General features: G+C 44.8%; 1 protein-coding gene across 2 annotated transcripts in view; it reads right to left on the minus strand.

The window, feature by feature from the left end:
• HSDL2 (hydroxysteroid dehydrogenase like 2) overlaps positions 1 to 13,357 on the minus strand; it is a 36,034-nt gene extending 22,677 nt beyond the window's left edge. The window contains exons 1-5 of one of the 2 annotated variants that reach the window (XM_080940007.1): positions 13,203 to 13,357; positions 4,470 to 4,633; positions 3,702 to 3,800; positions 2,880 to 2,994; positions 48 to 151 (exon numbers count right to left, since the gene is read on the minus strand). In XM_080940007.1, coding sequence (XP_080796133.1) covers positions 48 to 151; positions 2,880 to 2,994; positions 3,702 to 3,800; positions 4,470 to 4,633; positions 13,203 to 13,219 — 499 coding nt within the window. In that variant the 5' untranslated portion in view covers positions 13,220 to 13,357. The remainder of the gene's footprint in view (positions 1 to 47; positions 152 to 2,879; positions 2,995 to 3,701; positions 3,801 to 4,469; positions 4,634 to 13,202) is intronic. The other variant, XM_080940008.1, reaches the window with a different exon arrangement.
• Between the last annotated feature and the right edge of the window lie 1,271 nt (positions 13,358 to 14,628).

The following is a 14,628-nucleotide window of genomic DNA, read 5'->3' on the forward strand; positions in this document are numbered from 1 at the left end:
CCTCTCCTACTGAGGCCAGACAAAATGTCTCCCTGGCTAGCACTTACCACAGTGCTGTTTGAACCACAGTGGATTTAGGTTCAAGGGTGGGCTGAGGTTGAGGATATGAGCTACTTTGCTCTTCTTTAGAAAAGGAATACAAGCTTTGGATCTGAAAAGAAAAGAAGCACAAGTTATAATAGCTTATGTGATAAAGGTCCTCTACAGAGGACGGAACTTGCTCAGTGATCTGTCTGGTATAACTTGTTTGTGGAGTGCTTTTGTTTTCTAGAACGAAGGTAATAAAAGGAACTAATTTTTATGCTTTGGAATCATGTTTCATGTCCTGACCCCATGATCTGCTGGATGGAAAAAAAAATCAAATCTTTTTCTATATTAGCTTTAAGTTCAACTGAGGACATCTGTCTTGGTTACGGTTTTACTGCTGTGAACAGATACCATGGCCAAGGCAAGTCTTATAAGGACCACACTTAATTGGGGCTGGCTTACAGGTTCAGAGATTCAGTCTATCATCACCAAGGCAGGAGCATGGCAGCATCCTCAGGCAGCTAGGAGGAGGGTCTCCAAGCCCACCCCCACAGTGACACACTTCCTCCAGCAAGGCCACACACACCTTCTAATAGTGCCACTTCCTGGGCCAACCCTATGCAAACCATCACAATCTCTTCAACCATAACTGTCCCAAATTCTCCCACCCCAACACACACTCATAATTTCCAGAAGCAGTTAATAGACTTGTGAGGCAGTCACAGGTTCAAATCCTGCTTCTGCCCCTTTGTATGTCATAGCCTCCTAGCTCTCAGGATTGTTACTGTGAAATGGGTGGTACCCACTGCCGTCTAGGGCTGATCCAAGGCTTTAGTTGAGATGCTCAGACTGTGCACGGCCATGAAATAAGAAGTTGCTATGGACACCATCAAACATACTAGATATTTTATCAGTACAGAGTGCAGTATGCCTTTGAAAACAGTAAGTAACTTAGAGGTTTGCTGTTGGTTACTGCGCTTTTGTTTTGCTTTTTTTGAGACAAAAGTCTTACTACATTGGTCAAGTTGGCCTTGAATGTGGGGCGTTCTCGGTGCTTATCTGCCCCCGTGATGGCTAATTTTATATTTATTTATTTATTGTTTAGTTTACTTTTTTAAAGATTTATTTATTTATTATATATAAGCACACTGTCACTGTCTTCAGACACAGCAGAAGAGGACATTGGATCCCATTACAGATGGTTGTGAGCCACCATGTGGTTACTGGGAATTAGACTTTTTGAGGTTGGGGCTATATTTCAGCAGCAGAACATCTGACTATGCCGCGTAGCATAAGGGTTGAGCCCCGGCGCTGGAGTAAAAAAAAAAAGAGGATTATGTACTAAGCCATTCTTCTCTTAGGTTTGATTATTATCAGTAATAATAAAAATATACCTATTGATATATTAATAACAACAATAATAAAATAATTGTTTATTTTATGTATATAAGTACACTGTAGCTGTCTTCAGACACCGAAAGAAAGCATCAGATTCCATTGCAGATGGTTGTGAGCCACCATGTGGTAGCTAGAATTTGAGCTCAGGACCTCTGGTAGAGCAGTCAGAGCTCTAACCACTGAGCCATCTCTCCAGCCTCTATCACTCCATTATTATTACTATTATTATTATTATTACTATTATTACTATTACTATTATTATTATTATTATTACTATTATTATTATTATTATCATTATTATTGTTGTTATTATTATTATTATTATTATTATTATTATTATTATTACTATTCCCAAATACTAAACTGTTACCAATTCTAACATCTCTCCTTTTTGGTTTTTTGAGACAGGTTTTTTTTTTTTTTCTGTGTCACCATGGCTGTTTTGTGACTTACTCTGTAGACCAGGCTGCCCTGAACTCAGCGATCCACCTGCCTCTTCCTTCCGAGTACTGGGGTTAAAGGAGTGCCACCATGCCTGGCCACCTCAGCATATTTTAACTCCACACATCAAATAGTCAACCCCACAACCGAGTTTCTGTGTAAGCTGTCTCTCTCTCCCAAAGGTGTTTCTCTTTCAGGATGAAATCAGGACAGGCAAACTATATCATAGCCGGTTTACCTTAAAACCGAAACTGCCTCAACCAATCAAAAGGAGAAACTGAGTCTCTTCTGGCAATAAGACCAAAGTTTGCCCTCAGAGGAAGGAAGTCCCCTCTCTCACAGCGCAAGCACCAGCTTTCCTGAGGCCTACTGGACAAGGCCTAGCCAGCGCACTCTGCTAGTGAGCTGGGCCATCAGCATTACAAACCCCATCCCACTTTTCATAAAAACAAGCTGTCTTATACATCGTATTGAGCGCTCCCAGCACAACACTTAGGTATTGTGCTGGCTAGTTTTATGTCAACCTAACACAAGCTAAAGTCATCTGAGAGGAGGGAACCTAAGTTTAAAAAAAAAAAATGCCTCCACAAGATTAGGAGGTAGGCAAGCCTATAGAGCCTTTTCTTAATTAGTGACTGGTGTGGAAGAACCTAGTTCTTTGTGGGTGGGGCCACCCCTGGGCTGATGGTCTTGGTTCTATAAGAAAGCAGAGACTGAGAAAGCCAGTAAGCAACACCCTTAAATGGCCTCTGAATCACTTCCTGCCTCCACATTCTTGCCCTGTTTGAGTTCTTGTACTTCCTCAGTGATGGAGTATGATGTGGAAGTGTAAGCCCAATAAACTCTTTTGGTCCAACTTGCTTTTGGTCATGGTGTTTCATAGCGGAAATGGGGCCCTAACTAGGACAGACGCTATTATTAGCTTAATCGGACAGGTGAATGTGCCAAGTAGACTTTCAACTGCTGTTTCTGTGGAGCCGGTTCTCTGGGGCACAGCTCCTGCTGCGACTCACGTGAGGTAGGTGCCCCTGGTGTTCACACTCATCATCAAGTCCACTCTCTTTGTCGGAGTTTCCAACGTGTTGGTCAAGCTGATGGCACTGGCATTGTTCACCAAAATGTCAATTCCTGTTTCCAGAGGGAACGCTCCATTTTAATGCAAGTCACAGTTTCTATCTTTGTCTCTGTTCTCTCTCCCTCCCCCTCCCCTTCTCTCCTCCCCGCTCGTCCTATCACATGCACAAAGCATTTCCTTGGTATGGTTGGCCCCTCAGTTGATTCACAAATACACACACACACACACACACACACACACACACACACACACACACACATAAAGCCATAAAGGTATATAACACACAAACATGCGCGTGCACACACGCACACACACACACGCCTAACCTAATCCCGATTTCTGTGTACTCTATCCAGTTTCTATGTAAATGTAATATGTCTCGTTTTTAGTTATAGGCTTCACAAGAATAAGATTAAATGAAAACAGTGAGAAGGTAAACCTTCTCTACCTGAGTGCAAGTACTGCTGGCTAGCTATTAGCTCTAGGACGGGAACAGCTGTTTGTGACTCGCTACAAACCAGTGTGCTCTAGTGAGTTATGTACCCCACACTGTAGGTGGCAACAGAGAGGAAGAGGCCACAGTCACGTGACCGTCCCTCCACTGCTCACAGTACCGATCTAACGGGAGCCTAGTTTGTGTGACAGTTACACAGGGATGCAGGGTTGGGGCTGGGTGCTGGCCATAGTTTCAGGCATCAGCTGGAAGTTGTTACATTGTTACATGTATATGTATATGTAACTGTCAGAATCAAGGGACTACCTCCGAATCTCTCCACAGCCTTCTCCACAGCACTGCTGATTTGCTCCTCGTCTCTCACATCAACCACACACGGCAAGGCCTTCCCTCCAGCCGCTTCAACTAAAGGGAAGCAAACAGAAAGCACCAAGTGCTTACAATTACACCTTCATTCTGACGCCAGGAATGAAAAGAAGAAATTCTCCTGCTGGGAATGAAACCCAGGGCCTTTATATCTGCAACTTACAGTCCCAGCCGTAAGATATGATTCAATTAGGACCTCTCGTATTGATCAAAAGACTAGAGGCGAAAAATGGTCCGAACTCCCTCTCTCGAGTAACAAAATAAATACTTCTTTAAACGTACAATATTTTATTTTTTGAGACAGGGTCTATGTAATCTTGGTTGGTCTGGCTCTCGCCCTGTAAACCAGGCTGGCCTGGGACTCACAGATGTCCACCTGCCCTTGCCTCCAGAGGGCTGGAATTAAAAACGTGTGCCACCATTTGTTTAGTTTAGTTTAATGTACAAGTACATGCCACAGCATGCATGTTGAGGCTGGAGGACAATTTGCAAAAGCCTTTTTTTTTTCTACAGTAAGGGTTTAGGAACCTCGCTCAGGTTGTCAGGTTTGGCAGCAGGGTCCTTTCTTTACCTTCTGGGCCATCTCGCTGGCCATAAATGCAATTATTTTTAGAGTAACTTTCAAATAGCTTAAACCTAACTCTATGGCAAATTACGTACTGAAACCACTGTGAGGACAGCCCACCGGGCGGAGGTGGCCACACTCACTTTCTTCAGCAGCTGTGTAGATCGTGCCAAGGAGTTTTGGGTGTCTCTGGGCGGTCTTCGCAGCAATGACAATGTTTGCCCCGTCCTTTGCCGCTTTCAGTGCAATTGCTTTGCCAATGCCCCGGCTTGCACCTGTGATGAAAACTGTGCATCCCGCGAGCTTCCTAAACACAGCAAAGGTGGCCTTATTAGCAACGTCGCTGCTTTATTTATCCCAGCTCGCACACATCGCCATGGCTTCCTCTAGACCTCCACTCACTATACGGCCACTGCACATGACCGATAAATTATTGACAACTGCAGTTCGCCAATCTCACCGAGATCTAACAAAACAGAATCTGCTCAAATGCAAAGTAAAGAAAGTTTATGGGCTGGAGAGATGGCTCAGTGGTTAAGAGCACTCACTGACTGCTCTTCCAGAGGTCCTGAGTTCAAATCCCAGCAACCACATGGTGGCTCACAACCATCTGTAATAAGATTTGATGCCCTCTTCTTGTGTGTTTGAAGACGGGTACAGTGCACTATATATAATAAATAAATAAATCTTAAAAAAAAAAGAAAAGAAAGTTTATTTATTTATTATATATGACTCCACTGTCTTCAGACACACCAGAAGAGGGCATCAGATCTCATTACAGATGGTTGTCAGCCATCACGTGGTTGCTGGGATTTGAACTCAGGGTCTCTGGAAGAGCAGTCAGTGCTCTTAACCACTGAGCTATCTTTCCAGCCCACAAAGTAAATCTTAAGGTGACGATACGTAAGTTTTTTCTCCACAGAAAAAGTATTAAGAAGGTTTTGTGGTATATAAGATGTATGGGGGGGGGGTGTACCTAAGATGCACAGAGAGCAGAGAGGACCAGGTCCCCTTCGCTAACCACTCTCTGGCCCAAGCCTCCAGAGACAGGGTCTAATGAGCCTGGAGCTAAGCTGTGACCTAGGCTGTAGCTGTAACCTTAGGGATCCTCTGCTTCTACCCACGACAGGGTTATCAGGGTTACAGGTTAGCATAGCTATAATCTAGCTTTTCTTACAGTGGAGCTGGAGACCCAGCCCTGGAAGTTTGGATTTGTTGTTGTTTGGAGAGAAGCCAGCACAGGCCAGCCTCGATCCCCTAACCTACGGCTTCTGCCTTCCAAGTGCTAGGATGACAGGCACTTACCACGGCGTCTGTTAGTAAGGTGTGTTTCTGAGTAGCAGACTTATATGTGGATGTTTCTTATCCTTCACATTCTATTGTACATTTCGCATTTTCTGCAATAAACACACAACACTTGATCTTTTAAAATGTCTCTAAAAATAGTAGCTGGAGTGGAAAAATCCCAAGTATGGATCAACTAACGAGTGGATAAATTTATGTGGTTTACCCTCAAAATGGAAAAAGTGTTCAGCAATGAAATGGGATGACTTACTAAGACATGGTACAGTACGGATAAATGCTCTAAGAAGAAGAAAGCGGGCACACAGACCACATGATTAGGACTAGATCACACGGCGCAGACAGAACAGTCAAGCCCATAGAAACTCGAGACAGCGGCTCCCTGGAGAGGGAGTGGGAGAGTCTGGAAGTTGACAGTTCAGGTAGAAGCTTCTTTCTGGGCTGAAAAGGTTTTAAAATGCAAGAATCCCAGCACTCGGGAGGCGGAGGCAGATGAATCTCTAAATTTGAGGCCAGCCTGGCCTACAGAGGTCCAAGTCTGCCAGGCTACAGAGAGAAACCCTGTCTTGAAAAACCAACCAACCAACCAAACAACAACAAAAAAAGGCAAAAGGTTTTATGGGTGTGGTGGGTGTGGTGACAGGACTTTCTGTGCACACTCAGAGCCACTGACTGCTGTACAAATTACGTCTGGGTAAAGCTGCCAAACAAGCCTAAAGGAATAGGCTAGCTAGAAATGGCGCTGATTCCAAGATCCTGCCATCTCTACATCTCATTTCACTCTGTGGTAGTTGGAATGCAAACGCCTCACAGGCTCAGAGGGACTGGCACTGTTGGTAGGTGTGGCCTTGCAGGAAGAATGTATCACTGTGGGTGGGCTTTGAGGTCTCAGATGCTCAAGCCAGGCCTAGTGTGTCCCATTCTCTTCCTGCCAATCCAGATGTAGAACTCTCAGCTCCTCCTCCAGCACCATGTCTACCTGCAAAGTGGCCATCCTTCCCACGATGGACTAAACCTCTGAAACTATAAGCCAAGCCCAGTTAAATGTTTTCCTTTATAAGAGTTGCCATGGTCGTGGTGTCTCTTCACACAACAGAAACCCTAACTATTACACCTTCCATCTTAACTTTAAATTTCCTACCCACACTGCTGTCAGATGATCATAAGGTAGGTAGGCGACTTGGTTAACAAATGAATGGAAGATTCCTGCCGGCCCTCCAGGGTTACCCTGAAGTAGGGCAATCAACGCAGGTGCAGGCAGAAATAAGGAACAATCATGTCTTAGTTACTTCTCTATTGCTGTGACAAAATACCATGACCAAAGCAACTGATAGAAGACAAAGGGTTTATTTGGTCTTGTGGTACCAGAGAAACTCCATCTCCATCCCAGAAGGGATGGAGAGGCGGCAGGCAGGCCTGGTGAACAGGAATCTTAGCTATGAGCAGGAAGCAGAGAGCTCAAAGGGGGACCAGCGGCCTGGCTTTGAGGCTTCACACTTCTTCCACTACGGACACATATCTGAGCCTACTCAGACAGCACTAGCAACAGGGAACCAAAGAGCCAGACATCTGAGCTCATGGAGACACTGCTTTGTCACTTTGATGGGAAGGAGACAACATAGGGACGTGGGAAAGAGGCAGAAAAGTGGTTTTTAGTAAAATATAGTAAACATGCAAAAAGCATGTAAAATGAGCATATACAGCTTAAATAAAAACAATGATGTGCTTACTATCCAAGTCGAGGGAGAGGGAGAGGGAGAGGGAGAGGGAGAACAAATGCTCCAGAAGCCGACAGCCCACTTCTGCTATGGTTTGAAAACAAAACGTCCTCTACATTCCTGCATTTTTAACACTTGTTCCTAACTGTGGAGTTTTTGGGGGGTGCTCCTTTAGGAGGAGACTGGCTAGAGAAAGGTCACTGGGGGCAGGCCCTTGAAGGTTATACCTGGCCCCACTTCCTGCCCCTTTCTCTACATTTTGTCCCACTATGATACAGAACCTTCACATGTCCCTGCTGTCCCCAACCCCCATGATGGACTGAGATTCTCTGAAATTATGAGTCAAAATAAACCTTCCCTCCCTTGTTTCTGAGAGGTCTTTTGGTCATAGCAAAGCAAGAATAACTGAGGCATTCTCCATTCTACACGCTTCCTTTTCCTACCCCACAAAGTAAAAATGACCTTAAATATTATCATTCTTTTAAAATTACTCATAGTATCTGTGTGTCTGTGTCTAACTAAGGGTCAGCCAATTACAGCCCACAAGTCAAGTCCAAATTATTACCTATGAATGTAGGGGGAAGACCTAGAGCTAAGAATGACCTTTACAAACAAACATTTGTTTGTAACCAACTTAATGACAGAAAACATTGATCCTAAGCCCCAGCGTGTGGTATTTTGTTCTGATATCCTAGAGAGTTACACTACTCTAGTAATCCCTCAAAACTTCTCATGCCCAAATTATTTTGAATACCCACCACAAAAATTTTATGGAGGTTGATTTTTATGTCTTTTATCTTGGTCTGGTCCTCTCCACAGTGCCTTTGGCTCATGAAACCAAGTATGTACTAGCTGGCCCTTTACAGAAAAATCCTGTCTATGTACTGAACAATGCACTGTTTAGGGTTGGTATTTTTTTTTTTTGTTTTGTTTTGTTTTTGCCTAATTTTGAACTCTATATAATAGATTCATAAAGTATGTGGTTCTGCTGAGAGTTACCTACATTGATTCAAGTAACTATATTTATTTTTCACCAGTCCAAGAAAATCCACACATGAACACATTGTAAGTTACCCATTCGACTATTTAGGAGGAGTGGGGCGTCATGTGTTGCTAAACCTGTCTCCCAGTCACGCGTGTCAGGGTATCTATAAAACACATCACCAGTGAAACTCCTCATTAGACACTGGTTTCTGGTCTCATTGGTGCAACTAGAGCAATGAGGGGTGTTGGAGAGTTGGCTCAGAAGTTAAGAGCACCGAGTGTTCTATCAGGGGACTAGAATTTGGATCCCTAAACCTTCACTTCAGGAAGCTCATAAGTGCCTTTAACTCCAGGCTCAAAGGATCCTACTCCCTCTTCTGGCCTCTGTGGGGACACAGTCGCATAGAAACACAGCTATACGCACATAAAAAATTTAAAAATGTTTTAAATCATTGAAGACTTTATTTCGGCTTCCAGTTTGAGGAGACTCATGGCAGGGAACGCATGGTGGTGGGAAAGTGTGACCACACTTTCCCACCACCATGGTCACAGTGTGACTGCACACAGTGTGACTGCAGAGACGAAAACACTGTTGCCAATTGGCTTGACTCTTCCTTTCCCCCTTTTGTTAGCTCAGGCCTCAGCCTGTGCTATGGTGCGTCTCCATCTTCAGTTAAGCCCTTCTTTAGCCCCTCCAGACACACCAGAGGCATGCCGCCTAGGTGATTCTAAATCCAATCAAATAACTGAAGTGGGGGTGGGGGACGGGTTGCCCACAGCCCATGGCGGTGATTGCCTCAGATGCACAGGACCCCGTGTTCACCCTCCGCCTTTGGAAAGGGGAGGAGTGTGCTGCTGACATGATCCTTCCTTCACACGTCAACCACCAGAGCTTCTACGGCACTGTTATGGGTCAAACGAAAGTCTCAAAGGTGACCACAAATTCCGAGACACGCTTTCCATCGGGAAAACGAGCGTGTCTTCTCCTCCCTGGATTCTGGCTTGTCCAGCTGTCGTGGATCAAAGACCCTGACATAAGTGCCATCCAACTCTCAGACACAAGACACAACGTCGACAGACGTGGGGCTGGTGTAAGTCAACTGGACACCAGGTACAGTCAGTTAGGAAGAGGAAACCTCAGTTGAGAAAGTGCCCCCTCTTCTGGGCTGGTGGTCCAGAGCGCTATAAGAAAGCATGGTGAGCGGACCATGAAGGGCAAGCCAGACAGCAGCAGTCCTCTCCAGCTCCTGCCCTATGACTCCCCCGGTGATGGGCCGCACTGTGGAGCTTTCCGTCTGGAGAAACAGGAACTTTAACTATGGCAATGGTCTCAACCGCCTCTCTCCGAGAAGCTGGACACTGTAGCTGCAGGGCTAAAGTGCAAGGCCTGTGTGTGGCAAACCATGTGCTGAGAAGCGTGTTTACACATTTGACCTCAACACGCTGTACATGTCTGAGCCATCTCCCCATACCTCACACCGACATATTGAGTCCCAGGCTAGCAATGAGACCCTGAATCAATCAATCAATTTATCTATCTATCGATCTATCTCTATCTACCTACCTATCTATTTATATATTTACACACACACACTACTAAAGAGATGTTTAGAAGCCAAAGAGATGGTTCAGAGCTTAAGAGAGCTCTGTGCTCTTGCAGAGGACCAGAGTTCAATACTGGGCAACCAAATCAGACAGCTTATAATCATCCATTATTCTAGCTCCAGGGGACCTGACACCCTCTTACAGCCTCCAAGGGCACTGAACACCTGCGACACACACACACACACATGAAAATAAAATTTAAAAAATGCAAACACAGAGGTCTTTAATGGTAAGTAGTCACATGAAAATGTCTGCCAACTATCGACTTGCAGGGCTTTGTCCCTTTGCCTGGTATACAGCTGGACTGAATCCCAGTGGGATAAAGGGCGTTCTCCTCCTCGCCCAGAGTCCAGGGCATTGGAAGCAGGAGTGGCAGCAGCAGCCAGATCTGTCCTACTAAGAAGGCCCTGTAATGTGAGGATCAGAATGACAATGGAAGGGCATTCTTCTCAATGCCACTGGTAGGTGACCAGAGACAACCCATACTTTGATTTACTAAGATCCTCTCAAAATTAGAGGAAATGTGATGAAAAATTAAACCATTAAAAATTTAATTAAAAATATATATAAGCAAGTCTCTAGCTCTCAAATTTCAAAAACCAAATATCCAAGAACAGACAAGAAGAGTCTAAAGCGTAGACTTGGCTTTTCTAGACTTTAAAGGTTTATAAAGCTAGAGTAATTGAATGACTTGATTCTAATACACGGGTAGACAGACTAGGTAACATAGGACAGAGTCTAGACACAGATCCCTATGCACGCAAAATCTTCATTTATAATAGTGGTACAAACAGGAAAAAGAGACCCAATGGTTAGGTCAGTGTGCTTGTGAGGGTGGAGAAGCCATCTAAACAAAATGAAGTGGGCTTCCTAACTCACTTCCTAGGCCAAAATAAGTCTCAGGTAGATGAGAAAAGGCGAATACAGTAAATATGTATATACAATCGCCATACGTGTGAAACGTGATAAAGGATAAAGTTTCTCAAATAAATATGCAAGTTCTTAGAGATGGAGAATCTTGGTGGTGCTAGCTCTGCTGGGACCAAGAGACTAGAAAGGCGCTTGTCTAAACATGCACGTGGCCCTGGATTCTGTCCCAGGTCTCACAACACAACGCCAAAAACACCTCCCTGGTTAAACCAGGTCAGTGAAAAGATACAGAAAAAGGCTCTAAGCCTCCCTTTCTCAGTCTCCACAGAGCTGACCCTTTGGCTGGACAGCTCCACTGTCAGGGTTAGTTTGTTGACTTGTAAGTAGTTTACATCCATCTAGGGGCTCCACCCCTTAGCATCCCCCCTTTACTCAGTCTTCTCAGATACTGTCAAATGTCTTCTGGAGGCCAAACTGTCTCACCTTCGCTAGTGAGAAAATAATATAAATTTTAACTATAATGAAGAGCCTCCCACCCTGCCATCGGATCTGTGTTACCAAATACTTTATTTATTTAATCTGTATTAGAACTATTTTAAATTACTCCTGTTATATAAACTACTTTAACATCTGGAAAAGCCAGTTCACTTCATTTGTTTGTGTTTTTTTTCCCCCTTTCTTTCTTTCTAGCCACTCTTGAGTCTTTTGTTTTTCAAGCTTTAGAACTTGAGACTGGCTAGACTAAGTTCAGTCACGCTATTGATGGCGCAATTCTTTTGGTGGTGAATACCTGTCTTGCAATATCAAAATTAAAAAAAAATATATTCCCTTGGTTCTAGCAATTTCACTTTCAAGAATTTATCCTAGATGGTACGGACATGCATCTATGTGTAAACAGACACGTAGAGGGACAATAGAGGGATACTGTGCAAACAGACATAGAGGTATGGTGGCACAGACCTTTAATCCCAGCACCTGGGAGCAAAGGCGGGCAAATATCCGTGAGTTCAAGGCCAGCCTGGTCTATATAACAAGTTCAAAGACAGCCAGGGTCACACTCAAACCAAACCAAAGCAAAAAAAAGGAATAATAATGGAAGCAAAGATGGAATAAAAAAATATCCAACACTAGGGAACAGGTTAAGTCTTCAGTAATAATTTGCAGCCATTAAAGAGGACAAGGATAGGCCCATGCCTTTAATCCCAGCACAGGAGGAACTCCCTGAGTTCAAGACCAGCCTGGTTTAGAGTTCCAGGACAGCTAGGGCACAGACAAACCTTGTCTCAAAACAACAACAAAACCAAAAACAACAAAATAAAGAGAGGACAAGGACAAGATGCATGTTCTGAAAACCTAAGTATACTTCAAAACATGTCAGGTAAAAACAGCAAGCCCAAAACAGAGTTTGCTACTAGTTTCTAAAAAGAGGTTGTCCCTGTAAGGTGTACTAAATATGTTTATAAGTGCAAAGAATACATACAAATAGAAAGAAACTGGGTTATACCCTCTTGAGCTATTTATGTGTTTTAGCTGTCTATACGTGTCAAACTAATCACAGAATGGCTACTTCGCTTCTCACTCAGTTTAAAGATACTCAAACTTTATAGACCATAGTGGACCGAGCTGAGTTTAGCAGGAACTGAGAGCAAAAAGAAATGGGAAGAAGTTTGTTTAATGGGTATTTGTTTTGATCTTGTAAAGTCCCGTCGACTGGCTGCACAAACGTGCCAATATGTAAGTGGACTTGGGGAGATGGGGGAAGTAGATAGGTTCTCTCTCTGTAGCCTTTTCTGACCTAGCACACTCACTATATAGACCAGAACAGCTTTGAACTCAATAGATCCTTCTGAACCTGCCTCCGAGTGCTGGAATTAAAAAAGCAGGGGTACATACACTTCAAAATACACAATACATACACATACAAAAAAGAAAGAAAAACCCCATCCCCAGATATTCGTATTGTAACACTAACTCACGATTAACTTCAAAAGCATTCTGAAAACAGCACTCTTTTTATCATTCTACAATCAAGCATACAGACATTAAATCTGAAGTCACTGTCCCAAGTGACCTTTCACCCAGAAGCTGAAAGCCACATTGTCACCAGGCCAAGCTAAGTACAAGGAGGGGGTCACATTGGGGCGTCGGGGACACCTACCCTCGCGACCCTTCCCTGTGGGGTATCTGACACCGTTGCCCCCTGTAGTGTACAACTTTGGAGTCCCTGTAGTACACAACTTTGGCTTCCCGTGCACGCGCAGGTCCCCGGAACGCTATCTTCTCGCGAACCGGAGTTCCAGAGCGCGCGGCGGCTTCACCGATCCTCCCCGCGCGCTCTAGGTAGCGCGGGCGACCTGCCGACTGGCCCTTGACCCCACCCCAGCCCGGTCCTCTTACCCGGTGTTGGGCAGCATGTCCCTCGCAGTTCAGAGAACTCGGTGGCAGTGGAACAGCCGCGAGCTGTGAGTGACAGGAGAACCTTCCCTCCGCATTTAGCCGCGCCCCCGGCCCCTCCCCAAGACCCGCTCGGGAACCCGCCCTCCTACCCGAGACGGAGACCCTACGAGACGGTGTGAGCCTGCGCACACCAGGCTCTGGGCGGGTCTTCCCGCAGTTCCACAAACGACACCCGGGAAACCGACTCGCTGCGCAGGCGCTTTGGAAGACTCCTCCGCCCCGCCCCTTTCCCGGGTCTGTCGGTGACAATCAGTCTCTCCCGTGGGCCACTGGCGTGTCTAGGGCATCAGCACTACGTAGGCTTTTCCTTGCCAGCCTAGGTTCGGCGCGTGGGCGGCTCCGGGCCAGCAGGATGGCGGATCGAGGGGCGCTCCGGGGACTGTCTTGAGGGTGCTGGGCGTCGTTTCCCCCCATCTGTCCCCGAGCCAAGGCTCTCGCTCCGAAGAATACTTGCAGACATCTGAAAAATGCCTTTGCAGAAGCCGGTAAGCGTCGCGTTTTCGCTGCCACTGAATCCGAACTTAGCCTGACCTCCAGCGTCTGGAGACGGTCGGTGAGCTTCTGGAAGAAGAGATTTTTGCAAAGGTCTCCCACAGGAATTCATCGTATATCTGGGCCACAGAAATCAAATTTGGAGGAGGGATCCTCAGTCCTGGAATGAATGCTGGAATGAGGTCGATTCTGGGATTCAGTGTCGTTCTTGGAGTTATACCTAATTGAGATACCCTGGAAATTGTTTTGTATTTTGTAGCGGTAGGAAAAGATGCTGAAGAGGTTGTTATCTAAAGTCTAGTTCAGAAGAACAAGACATGTACCCTCCTATTTGTCGAACCCTGGATCTTTTGGAAGAGCAGTCAGTGTTCTTAAACACTGAACCATCTTTCTAGCCCTAAATTAAATCTTCAAATTAAAAATTTGTATTAATTACCGTTAACCCGCGGCGGTCAAACTATTATTAACTTGTGGCTGTTTACTCTTTTATCACCTTGACCATCATCTATTGACACGTGACCTATGATAATGATTCTTAACGATTCTAGAAGAATGTATTTATTCAACAAATATTAGTGCCTCTTAAGTGACTTGAGAAACACAGCAGGTAGAAAAGTACAAAAACTCTGTCCTTACATAGGAGGTGTGAGTAGCCAGTTTGCCTTTGTAAATTCCAGATGTTTCACAAAGCTAGAAACAGATGAAATGCTGCATTGGCCCTTGGCTGCTTTTACTGAATGGTCTGTATATTTGTCTGGTAACAGAATTATTGGTGATGAGATGACATCTCTTCCCTGCGTCTAAAGTGTTCCTTACTCTTGAAAGGTTTAATGTCCTGGGTCCCTCAGATTCCTCTTTCCATTTGTTACAAAAG

The sequence above is a fragment of the Micromys minutus genome, assembly GCF_963924665.1.
Source record: "Micromys minutus genome assembly, chromosome: 28".
NCBI lineage: Eukaryota > Metazoa > Chordata > Mammalia > Rodentia > Muridae > Micromys > Micromys minutus.